This window comes from Scyliorhinus canicula, chromosome 13 (genome assembly GCF_902713615.1).
Source record: "Scyliorhinus canicula chromosome 13, sScyCan1.1, whole genome shotgun sequence".
Lineage (NCBI taxonomy): Eukaryota > Metazoa > Chordata > Chondrichthyes > Carcharhiniformes > Scyliorhinidae > Scyliorhinus > Scyliorhinus canicula.
This window is the reverse complement of record NC_052158.1, coordinates 29043097-29056027: the sequence shown is the minus strand read 5'-3', so window position 1 is coordinate 29056027 and position 12931 is coordinate 29043097. Positions and strand designations below refer to the sequence as shown.

At 42.1% G+C, this 12931-nt stretch overlaps 1 protein-coding gene across 5 annotated transcripts in view; it reads right to left on the bottom strand.

Annotated features, from left to right (window-relative positions):
• Positions 1-12931, bottom strand: part of LOC119976346 (macrophage mannose receptor 1-like) — a 156403-nt gene that overhangs the window by 56257 nt on the left and 87215 nt on the right. For all 5 annotated transcript variants that reach the window (XM_038816815.1, XM_038816814.1, XM_038816817.1 and 2 more), the window contains one exon: positions 11459-11824. In XM_038816815.1, the coding sequence (XP_038672743.1) occupies positions 11459-11824 (366 nt within the window). The remainder of the gene's footprint in view (positions 1-11458; positions 11825-12931) is intronic.

Here is a 12931-nt window from a genome sequence, read left to right as displayed (position 1 = left end):
ATGATTTTTCAAAGCTGAGGTTGAGCACTTGAACAGAAATGTGCTCTGTCCCTACACTAGCATCTCACATCTTAACACCAACAAAAATCAATATCGCTGAAAGTCATGGGGCAAATCAGATAACGAGTCGATGTAAAATGTTGTTATCCAGTCTTATCTCAGAACGGTGACAATGACTGGAATTTCCCAGCCAGCCATTCACACCAGCTGCATCTTCCGGTCCTATTGATTGCGCACCTTCTGACTCGGGTTTCCCGGCGGCGAGGGGTGCTCTCAATGGGAAAGCCCTTTGACAATGGCAAGCATCGTAGGCCGCCTTCGCGGCCACAAAGCATGCAGCGGGTTGCGTGAAAAAGTTACCCGTGAAGGGTACCGTTCTTCACCATCTTTGAAACAACTGCACCACTCTACTGGCTAATTTTCTGCATATCATTAATTCCTGCGACAATGCTTGTATTGGAAACTAACTATGTACCCATTAACTATGTCTTCACACTGAGTTGGTGTGGCTCAAAGGGCCTCTGTTGGACCACTCTCAGCTTTCCTGTGCAACTACAGACAGACTTCCACATTTCATCTTGCCAGCTATCTATATACCTAAATTACTTTCTATATTGCAAATTATCAAGCAGACATAACAATCTCTGGAGATGGGAGTGGAAGAAATCATTTAAAAGGATCATATCAGAACTGAGAGGTTGTATCCTTTATGAAAGACTGGACAGGCTGTTAACAATATGAAAAAGGAGGGGAGTAGCTAAAGCAATTGGTGGTCCCTTAGATGCAGAGACAGGAAAAATTATCATGTGGTATGAATAAATGGCAACGGCATTGAACAAATGTTTTGTGTCCCTTGTCACAATAGCAGCTGCAATCGAGAAGGTAACCAATCGTAGGGAAGCAAGAGTTGAGTCATTAATGGAGCAGAGAAAAGATATTGGAGAAACCCAAGCCACTAATGGTTGACAAAGCTCCAGGCTTTCATCCGAGGATTCTAAAAGACAGAGGGCAGAATTTTCATCCCCCTCCACAGCGTGTTCTTCAGCGGCAACAGACGGCTCTCCAGCGGCGGGATCTTCTGGTCCAAACGTTGTCAATGGGGTTTCCCATTTGTCATGTGAGTGTCCCTTTAAGAAAGGTAAGAACGTCTTACCACATGACTTGACACACTGCTTCAGTGATGTCATTTGTGGGTGGAGCTAGGCTGTAGCTATCAGGTGAGAGGAGCTTTTCATGTTTTGGTTTCAGTTTGTTGCTTTTGGACTGCAGAAGATAAGCAGTGTTTCCCTTTTTTCTTCTTAACACTGTTCTCAGGAACTGAAAACACATTGGGTGTGGCAAACTGCTTTGGTAACTTTAAAGATAGAGTTGCTTTCCAGAAGGAGTTTTGAATCTGCTGGTTGGAATTGGATCAGAATCTCAGGGAAAGGACCAGTCCCATTTAAATGAGATTACAGTGCGCTGGGCCACACCCTTGAATGGGGTTTTGGTTTATTGGATTTTGTATTGAATTGGAACAGCTACTGAACGGGATTCATTAAAAGTTATACACCGATTACTGTAGCTGTTGCGTTTTCTTCATGTTTGTAATTGATAACACATTCTTGTTTTTTATATATGTTAACTGCATTCTTGGTTTAGCACAGTGGGCTAGACAGCTGGTTTGTAATACAGGGCAAGGCCAGCAGCACGGGTTCAATTCCCGGACCAGTCTACCCGAACAGGCGCTGGAATGTGGCGACGAGAGGCTTTTCACAGTAACTTCATGGGCTGGTTTAGCTCAGTGGGCTAAGACAGCTGGCTTGTCATGCAGAACAAGACAAGCAGCACGGGTTCAATTCACATACCAGCTTACCCGAACAGGCACCGGAATGTGGCAACTAGGGGCTTTTCACAGTAACTTCATACTTGTAACAATAAAAGATTATAATGAACTTTGTTTTGATAAAAGCGCCTAGGGAGTCTGACAAATCACATGTGAAATGAAGGCTCATGTGCTCATCCGAGCCAAATTCAACATGAACTTTATAGATCAGGTGAGCTTCATGATACACTTTGGAGTTTCTCAGCCCTGGACCAGAACAAATTGGGGGCTCATCGGATAAAAGTCCATATTTCATGACTGGGTTGGCTTTGTGAACTCAAAGACTGAGGCGTGAGCACATGTGTTCACTTTTTAGGTATTCAAGTTTGAATAGGGAGTTTGTTGTGGGCAATGACTCATTCAGAGGCTCAGTTTTGTGGGTGGTAATGGTCACGCGCAGTACCTTACAAACGGTGACTAAAAAAAGGCTTTTTGAATTGGCAAAAATGTTATAGTTAACATTGCCTGACAAAGTACGGAAAGGAGAAGTAATTGCAGCAGTAGCTGAGCATTTAAAATTTCCTGAGACACAGTCAGAATTATTGGAAATGACAAGAATCCAATTACAGATGAAACAGCTTGAGCATGGAAAAGAATTAAAGCAGCTTGAATTTGAAATGAAAGAAAAAGAAAGAATAGCCCTAGCAGAACACAAAGCGTGAGAAAAAGAGTAAAGGGGAAAGGAAAAGGAGAGATGAAAGGGAAAAAGAAAAGGAGAGAGAGGAAAGGGAAAAACAGAGAGACTTTGAACTTCAGAAACTGGCCATGAAAAGTGAACGTCAGTTAAGACGGTCGGAGGTAAGGCAGCATGGCGGCACAGTGGTTAGCACTGCTGCCTCACAGCATCAAGGTCCCAGGTTTGATCCCGGCTCTGGGTCACTGTCTGTGTGGAGTTTGCACATTCTCCCCATGTTTGCGTTGGTTTCGCCCCCACAACCCAAAAAAGATGGGCAGGCTAGGTGGATTGGCCATGCTAAATTGTCCCTTAATTGTAAAAAAAAATGAATTGGGTCCACTAAAAACTAGTTTTTAAAAAGATGGTTGGAGGTGAACAGAAAAATACAGTCTGAGGATAGTGATGACGATAGTGAGAAAGAGCAAGAGCTTTGTAGTCGAAGGCTTGGTGGGGTCCTATTTAAATATGTCCAACCATTTCCAAGGTTTGATGAGAAGGATGTAGAAGCCTTTTTAATTTCTTTTGAGAAGGTGGCTAAGCAAATGAAATGGCCACAGGACATGTGGGTATTACTAATTCAAACAAAGCTGGTAGGTGGAGCTAGTGAAATGTTTGCATGACTATCAGAGGAGGTATCTGGGAGGTATGAGGAGGTGAAAATATCCATCTTCGGTGCATATGAACTGATGCCTGAAGCCAACAGACATAGGTTTAGAAATTTAAGGAAAGAACCTGGTCAAACATACATTTTGCTTCACAGCGCCACGGTCCCAGGTTCGATTCCCGGCTTGGGTCACTGTCGGTGCGGAGTCTGAATGTTCTCCCTGTGTCTGCATGGGTTTCCTCCAGGTGCTCCAGTTTCCTCCCACAAGTCACGAAAAACGTGCTGTTAGGTGAAATAGATATTCTGAATTCTCCCTCTGTGTACCCGAACAGGTGCCGGAATGTGGCAGCTAGGGGCTTTTCACATAACGTCACTGGAGTGTAAATGCAAGCCTACTTGTGACAATAAAGATTATTATTATTAGAGTTTGAAAAGATCAGTATAATTTTGATTGTGGTTAAGGGCTTTGAAAATAGACCAAACGTACAGAGAAATGATAATTTTCGAGGAGTTTAAAAATTCAATTCCTGATGCAGTGAGAACTCATGTGGAAGAACAGAGGGTTAAGACTGTGATATTAGCAGCAAAAATAGCAGATGCTTATGAATTAGTTCATAAATCAAAGTTTGGTTTCAACATCAGTTTCAGCCTGTGAGGGATAGAAACTGGGGAAAAGAGAAATACTCAGGTGGTAATGGTAAAGGAGATCTAATGGGAGGTAATAAGGATAGTGTACCTCAGATTCAAAAAGAAATCCAGGAGGGTCGAAGAGAAATGAAAAGTTTCAGATGATTTTACTGTAATAAATTAGGCAATGTAAAGTGAGTGTTGGGGGTTGAAGAAAAGCACTGGGAAGGCTGATGTAGTAAAACAGGATAAGCCAGTAGGGTTTGTTAAATGAAAATGAAATGAAATTAAAATCGCTTATTGTCACGAGTAGGCTTCATTGAAGTTACTGTGAAAAGCCCCTAGTCACCATGTTCCGTTGCCTGCCCGGGGAGGCTGGTATGGGAATCGAACCGTGCTGCTGGCCTGCTTGGTCTGCTTTCACAGCCAGCGATTTAGCCGAGTGAGCTAAACCAGCCCCTAAGTGGTAAAGGAAAGCCCTATTGAAGCGAAGGAGGTACAAAAGAATGTACAGCCTGGTCAAGAGGCGATTGACAAGAAGGTGCCAGATCTCTTTAAAGAATTTATTTGTGTGGGTAAAATTTACTCATAAAGAAGACAAAATTTTAAGAGATTGGGAGCGAGTCAATCTTTGGTGGTAAGAGATGAGGACTTATGTACTTTGGTAAGTGGGTGATAAGCCAATAGAAAATCAAAAACTGAATTTCAAGGAAAAATATCCTGGATATTTCCTGATTGTGTAGTAACAAGGTCACAAAGTCACAGGTTAAGCCAAGAGGAGAAATCAAAGAGTGAATTTCATAGAATTTACAGTGCACGAGGCCATTCGGCCCATCGAGTCTGCACCGGCTCTTGGAAAGAGCACCCTACCCAAGCCCACACCTCCACCCTACCCCCATAACCCAGTAACCCCAGCCAACACTAAGGGCAATTTTGGACACTAATGGCAATTTAGCATGGCCAATCCACATCTTTGGACTGTGGGAGGAAACCGGAGCACCCGGAGGAAACCCACGCACACACACGGAGAACGTGCAGACTCCGCACAGACAGTGACCCAAGCCTGAATCGAACCAGGGAAACTGGAGCTGTGAAGCAATTGTGCTAACCACAATGCTACAGTGCTGCCCAAGCTAAAGTTGAAGTTCAATTATCAGAAACGATTTTTGATCAGGTTATTGGAAAAGAACAAGAACAGGTGGATGATGAGGTGGATATTTTTAGTTCAGGAAAGTTGCCAGAGTTACAACAGAAAGATATAGAAATAAAACGGATGTATCAGAAAGCATACATGGAACAGGAATCGGAGTGTATACCAGAATGTTATTACCTTAAAAATGAGGTCTTAAAAATGAAGACCTTTACATATGCAGGCAGATACAAAATGGGGAGAAATTCATCAAGCGGTATTGCTAATAGGGTATAGAAAAGAGGTGTTTCAAGTAGTACATGATGTACCAGTAGGTGGCCATTTGGGAGGAAAGAACACTCGGGCTAAAATACAAAAACATTTTTATTGGCCTGGATGACATAAAGACGTGGTTAAATTTTGTCAATTATGTCATACATGTCAGGAAACCTCAAGCGATGATAAAACCAGTGCCCTTAATACTCATTCCAGCATTTGAGGAACTTTTTAACAAGGCTCTTAATTGATTACGTAGGACCGCTTCATAAAACGAAAAGTGGGAACCAATATCTTATGACTGTAATGGATGTGTCCACTAGGTTTCCAGAGGCTATTCCATTATGTAATATTACAGCTAAAAAGATTGTGGAGGAGTTACTTAAATTTTTTTTACTCGATATGGACTACCCACAGAAATACAACTGGATCAAGGTTCAAATTTTACCTTGAAGTTATACAAGGAAGTTACGGATAGCTAGGAGTAAAACAATTCAAATTCAACTGCGTACCATCTAGAATCGCCGGGCGCATTATAACGATGGCATCAAACGTTAAAGACAATGTTGAGGGCTCATTGTCAAGATTATTCAGAGGATTGGGATAAAATAATTCCATTCGTACTGTTTGCAATTAGGGATGCACCTAATGAGTCAACCAAATTCAGTCCTTTTGAACAGATTTTTGGTCATGAGGTGAGAGGACTGCTCAAATTGATTAAGGAGAAATTGGTGAGTGAGCAGTCTGAAACTGCATTATTGGATTCAGTGTCAAATTTTAGGGAATGGTTAAAGAGAACAGGTGAATTGGCTAGACAACATTTAAAAGGTGCATAGCGCATGTGATGAAACAGAAAGCGGACAAAAAAGCAAAAGTGCGTAGTTTTGCTGGTGGAGATTAAGTTTTAGTATTGTTACCAGTGGTAGGCGAACCTTTAAAAGCAAGGTATTGTGGACCTTATCAGATTAAAAAGAAATTGAGTGAGGTGCATTATTTGGTAAGAATGCCGGATAGAAGGAAAACTCACCAAGTGTGTCTTGTGAATATGCTTAAAAGGTATGTTGAAAGGGAAGGAGAGCAAAAGGAGAAGGTTATAAGTAATTATGACTCAAAGTGAAGAACCAAATCCAGATGACTCTGAATTTAAAATTCCTGAAATTAAATTGGATAATGAGGATGTTCTTAAAAATTGGGATAAATTATTGAGTTATCTTCCAGAGGGAAAATGAACTGACCTGAAAGAGTTATTAACATCACATGGGCAAGTTTGTGGAAATAAGTTAGAAGTACTAAAATGGTTATACATGATGTAGATGTGGGAAATGCTGTACCAATTAAACAACATCCATACAGACTTAACCTGTTAAAATTGGCACAGTTTCAAAAGGAAATTGAAAGTATACTTGAAAATGGCATAATTGAAGTGGGTTGCAGCGAGTGGAGCTCACCCATAGTGATGGTACCGAAACCGGGCGGTACCCAACGATTGAGTGTAGACTGCAGAAAAGTTAATGCAGTTACAAAAACAGGCTCTTATCCTATCCCACGGCTGGAGGACTGCATTGAGAAGGTGGGACAATCAACTTTTATCTCCAGACTGGATTTACTCACCGGTTACTGGCAGGTGCCTTTGTCCGAAAGGCGAAGGAGATTTCAGCTTTTGTCATTCCAAATGGTTTATACCAATTCAAAGTTGTCATTTGGCATGAAAAACACCGCAGCCACATTTCACCGATTAACTAACAAAGTCAGTTCAGGATTACCCAATTGTGCAGTGTACATAGATGATCTGGTGATTTTTTTTTTTTTTTTTAGTCAGACATGGAAAGAATATTTGAAGCATCTGATGGAAGTTTTTCCAATCGATTTCAGGAGGCGGGTTAGGTGGCAAACCTAGCCAAAAGTGAGTTTGGAAAATCCCAAGTCACATTCCTTGGTCATACTATTGGACATGGATAAATGGTCCCATGGGATAAGAAAATAACAGTTATTGGGAGTTCCCAATACCTTTGACACAACGGAAATAATGAGATTTATTGGCCTGTGGTTTTTACCGTAAATTTGTGCCAAGTTTTGTCAGTGTGGTTGCTACACTGACGGATTTCCGGAAGAAATGTAGCAAACTTCAGTGGACGGCGGAGTGTCAACAGTCATTTGATGGCCTGAAAGCTGTGTTTTTTTTTTTTTAAATTTAGATTACCCAATTATTTTTTCCAATTAAGGGGCAATTTAGTGTGGCCAATCCACCTACTCTGCACATTTTTGGGTTGTGGGGGCGAAACCCACGCAGACACGGGGACTGAAAGCTGTGTTAACCACTGCTTCTGTGTTGGCCACCCCTAATTACATGAAACCATTCAAGGTGGTTGAATGCGAGTATCGATGCGAGTGATGTGGGCGGAGGTGCTGTGTTCTTGCAAGAAGAAGAAGAAGGAATAGAGTGGACAATTGGATATTTTTCCAAAAAATTAAATGATCACCAGAGGAAGTATTCGACAATTGAAAAGGAGACTTTGAGCTTGGTGCTGGCTTTGCAACATTTTCACATTGATGTTACCATCAATTTGTCTGAACAATTATACATACTGACAATAATCCGTTGACATTTTTGGAGAAATTCAAAAATAAAAATGCCAGACTGTTTTAATGGAGTCTGTTATTACAGCCATTTAATTTGATAGCTGATGCTTTGCAACGAATGTGATAAAGAGAAGAAAGTTTGATGGTGGAAGACAAAGAAGTGAAATGGACTATGTTTTTTTAAAATAAATTTAGATTAGCCAATTATTTTTTCCAATTAAGGGGCAATTTAACGTGGCCAATCCACCTACTCTGCACATTTTTGGGTTGTGGGGGCGAAACCCACGCAGACACGGGGAGAATGTGCAAACTCCACACGGACAGTGACCCAGAGCCGGGATCGAACCTGGGACCTCAGCGCCGTGAGGCGATTGTGCTAACCACTAGGCCACCGTGCTGCCGCGAAATGGACTATGTTACTGTCAATGTTACCTGTTTTGATTTTTTAAACTGTATGTACGTTTATTGTCACATGTTTGTAATGGGCAAGTGAAAAGGTTTGGAAAATGAAACCATCTTCAAAGTTGATGGTTTGTTCTATTTGGGGAGGGAGGTGTCAAGCGAGTGACTCTTTAAGAAAGGGTTGGTCTTGCCACATGACTTGTGGCACGGCTTCAGTGATGTCATTTGTGGGTGGAGCTGGGCTGTGGCTGTCAGGTGAGAGGGGGTTCAGTGCTTGGGTTTCAGTTTTGGTTTGTTGCTTTGGGACTGCAGAAGAGAAGCAGTGTTTCCCTGTTTTCATTTTAAAGCTGTTCCAGGGAACTGAAAGCACATTGGGTGCGGCAAACTGTCTTGGTAACTTTAAAGATAGAGTTGCTTTCTGGAAGGAGTTTTGAATCTGCTGGTTGAAACTGGATCAGAATCTCAGGGAAAGGACCCGTCCCATTCAAGTGAGATTACAGTGTGCTGGGCCACACCCTTGAACAGGGTTTTGGTTTATTGGATTTTGTATTGAATTGGAACAGCTACTGAGCGGGATACATTAAGAGTTTACACATCGAGTAGTATAGCTGTTGTGTTTCCTTCATGTTTTTAACTGATACAAATTCTTGTTTTATATATGTTAATTACATTCTTATAATAACTTTGTTTTGACAAAAGTGCCGAGGAAGTCTGAAGAATCACACCTGACGTGAAAGCTCTTGTGCTCACCCTAGCCATATTCAACATAAAAGTTATAGGTCAGGTGAGCTTCATGATATACATTGAAGTTTCTAAACCCTGGCCCATAACACATTGAACACACCCCTTGCCTGGGTGTGCCATCAGCAGGACAAGATACTGCCATCGTGAATGGCGTGAAAATCCACGCAGTTTCATAGATTGTGAATGCTCTAAGCTCTGAGCTAATGCTCTTCAAAATTCTCTCAATTCTCGAATGGTCCCAATGAACTGAAAGTTGATAAATGTCACATCATGAAATGCATGAAAGGAGGGAGACAGAAATCAGCGAATGGCAGGTCAGTTATCCTAATATCAGTCATTGGGAAAGTGCTGGAAGTCTTAGCAATGGACTTAGAAAATCATGTGATGACCAGAAAAAGCTAAAATGCTTTATTCAAAAAGGAAGCTATTGTTGTCAAGTATATTCCAGTTTTTTTTGATCTTGTAACTCATAGGATAATTACAGATGAACCAGTCGATGCGGTGTTCTGAGATTTCCAAAAGACATTTAACAAGATCAAGGTAGGCATGGTGGAACAGAGGTTAGCACTGCAGCCTTATAGCACAAGGGAACCAGAGTTTGATTCCAGCCTGGGATGATTGTGTGGAGTTTGTGCGTGCTTCACGTGGGTTTCCTCGGGGTGCTTTGGTTTCTTCCCACAGTCCAAAGGTGTGCAGGTTAGGTTATGGGGCTACGGGGATAGGGTAGCGGAATAGGCCTAGGTTGAATCCGCTTTTGAAGAGTCGGCGCACTCAATAGGCCGAATGGCCTCCTTCCGCACTGTAGGGATTCTCTGGATAAAGACTCATGGAGTTGGCCGTTATATGTTAGCATGAGTAGAGGATTGATTAACGGAGAGTAAACGCATGGTAAGGATGAAAGGGATATTTTCAGGTTGACAGGCTGTAACCTGAAGTGGAGTGCTACAAAGAACAATGCTTGGGCCTTAGCTAGTTACAATCTATATTAATGACTTGGGCGAGGGTGCCAAGAGAAATATGCCTAAGTTTGCTTGACGATACACGTAGCAGTGTAAGCTATGAGAAGGACACAAAGGAGCTGCAAAGAGATTTGAGCAAGTTAAGAGAGCGGGAAACAAGGTGGCCGATGAGTATAACTCAGGGAAGCATGAGGTTACTCACTTTGGTGGGAAGAATAGTAAAGCAGAATTTTTTCTAAAGGTGCAAAACTTGTAAATGTTGATGTCCAAAGGAAAGGATGTGTACTGGTACACAAAGTTAATGACAGATGGAGCAAGCAATTAGCAAAACAAACAACATAGTGGCTTTTATTGCAGGTAGATTATTGTTTCTTTATTTGCTCATGGGAGGTGAGCATCACTGGCTGGGTCAGCATTTATGGCCCACCCCTGACGGCATTTATGAGTCAACTACATTGTTGTCTGGAGTCACTTGGAGGCCGGACCAGGTAAGGATGACAGATTTACTTCCCCAAGTCATTAGTGAACAAGATGGGTTTTCACAACAATCAACCCGGGTTCCCAGAATATTAATGTACGTCTCTGGATTACGAGTCCAGTGGCAATACTACTACGCCACTGCCTCCTGGATATAATTATAGAGTGTTTTGGGGAGACCGCAATCTGGAATACAGCTTTGGTCTCCATATTTAAGTAAGGATATACTTGCATTGGAGGTGGCACAATGAAAGTCCACTAAATTCATTCCTGGGATGAAGGAGTTGTCCTGTGATGAGAGGCTGAGTAAATATACACTCTGGAGATTCGAAGAATTAGACGTGATCTAATTTGATTATACAAAATGCTGAAGGGGCATGATAGGGCAGACACTAAAACACGAGTACACAATCATCGGGGACTGAGGAGGAATTTGCACCCCTCCGCCCAACCTTGAGTCTAGCTTATAAATGGGGTTTAGAAAAATGGAACATTTCTAGATCTTTTTCCTTCAACCATCTGTAAGATACCCTGGGTATGCAAACATGTGCACAGAGAATTTGGTTTGATCACATAGGATGATCAGGTTTTTCCCCCTTTTTTTCCCCTAATGCATAGCTTACAGAGTTTCTCGAAATAGTGTAATGGTCTATGTTCTTCCTCCCAGAATTCATCAGGCAGGTCATGGCTGACATTTAAGCAAGAAAAAACTCTCTCAAGCAAGGAGAGCATGCCTTGTTCGGAAGGAATGTTGTATAATGATTAGCTGTCTTGCAACTAGATAGCTTATAAAACAGGCAAGATAGGAGTCAAGAGATGATTAGAGAATCAGCAAAAAAAGACAATTGATAAATAGTTCCTATTGCGATTCCGATTGGAATCATTAAGATTACAAGGGTTAGATTGCGTGATTGGAGTCCTATAAAAGATTGCTGAAGTTTACCTTTCTATCCAGAGTCACCGTGGGTAATAATGCTCATTTCCTAGTGTGACTATGACTGAAGACACTGAGTGAGTCGAACTTGTTAGTGATGATCGGCAAAGAGAAAACCGACACCATGAACCCAGCACTAAGACAATATAAGCCACGTGCTCGAATAGCTGTGTAATCACTGCTTACCTTTGTAACAAATGAAGGAGAACTTGAAGTCACAAGGCACGTCCTTCCATTTCCCATTCACCATAATGACACAAACAGACATTGTGGCGAAATCCATTGGGTAGTAAGTGTCCCAGTTGAAAAATGAGGCTGCCTCTCCTGTGGTCCACATCCAGCTGTAATCAGCTTGGTGCTCATTGAAGAGTCCGATCCAGGTCGGTTCATCCAGCTTGAGTAGCTTTGAGGCCATGTTGTTCTCTTCCTTGCTCTGCACAATGAGCAGGTCGGTGTACTGTGCCCTGCACCGATCTTGGGCATCACTCCAGGTCTCCTCTTTCGTGACGAGGAAGTACTCCCGGCTGGAACTTTTTGGGATCAGGAGCTCATCTAGGAAGGGGAGCACACTGAGTATTTTAAATTTGTCTTCATTGGCCAAAGAGATGAAAACATAGAAACAAGGAGCAGGAGCAGTCCATTTGTCCCTTCGAGTCTGCTCCGTCATTCAATATGATCACAGCTGATCCTGTATATCAGTGTCATATTACCCCTTTATCCCTTGATGCCATTAAAATCTTCAAAAAATCTATCTCTATCTTAAATATATTCAACAGCTTGGTCTCCAGGACCTTCTGTGATAAAGAATTCCACAGGTTAATTACTCTTTGAGTGAACAAATCTTTCCTCAGTCCTCAATGGTCCACCCCTTATCCTGAGACTGTGTCTCCTGGTTCTGGAGCCCCCAGCCAGGGAAAACATGCTCCCTGCATCTATTCTGTCAAGCCCTGTTAGAATTTTATACATTTCAATCAGATCTCCTCTCATCCTTCTAAACTCCAGTGAATTCAGGCCCAGTTGAACCAATCTCTCCTCATAGGACAGTCCTGCCAACCTCAATGTCAGCCGTGAACCTCAGCCGCACTCCCTCTGTGGCAAGGATATCCTTTCTCAGGTAGGGAGACAAATACTGGACACAATACTGCAGGTGTGGTCTCACCAGGGTCCTGTATAACCATAGTAACACATCTCTACTTCTGAACTCAAATCCTCTTGTGAAAGTCAACATATCTGTTTTCTTCCTAATTGCTTGCTGCACCTGCCTCTCCACTTATTGACTGGTGTACAGGGGCACCCAGATCCCTTTGTACATCGACACTTCCCAATAAGTCAGCATTTAAATAAAACTCTACCTTTCTGTTTTTCACACCCAAGTGGATAACTTCACAATTAGCAACGTTGCACTGAATCTGCCATGTGTTTGCCCACTCACTCAACATGTCTCAATCACCTTGAAGCCTCCCTGCATTCTCCTCACCACTCACAATTCCATCCAGTGTTGTGTCATCTTCGAAATGTTACATTTAGTTCCATCATCCAGGGAATTTATGTAATGAATAGATGGGGCTTAAGCACTGATCTCTGTAGGTCCCCATTAGTCACTGATTGCCAATCAGAAAAGACCCATTTATTCCCACTCTCTGTTTCCTGTCTGCCAGT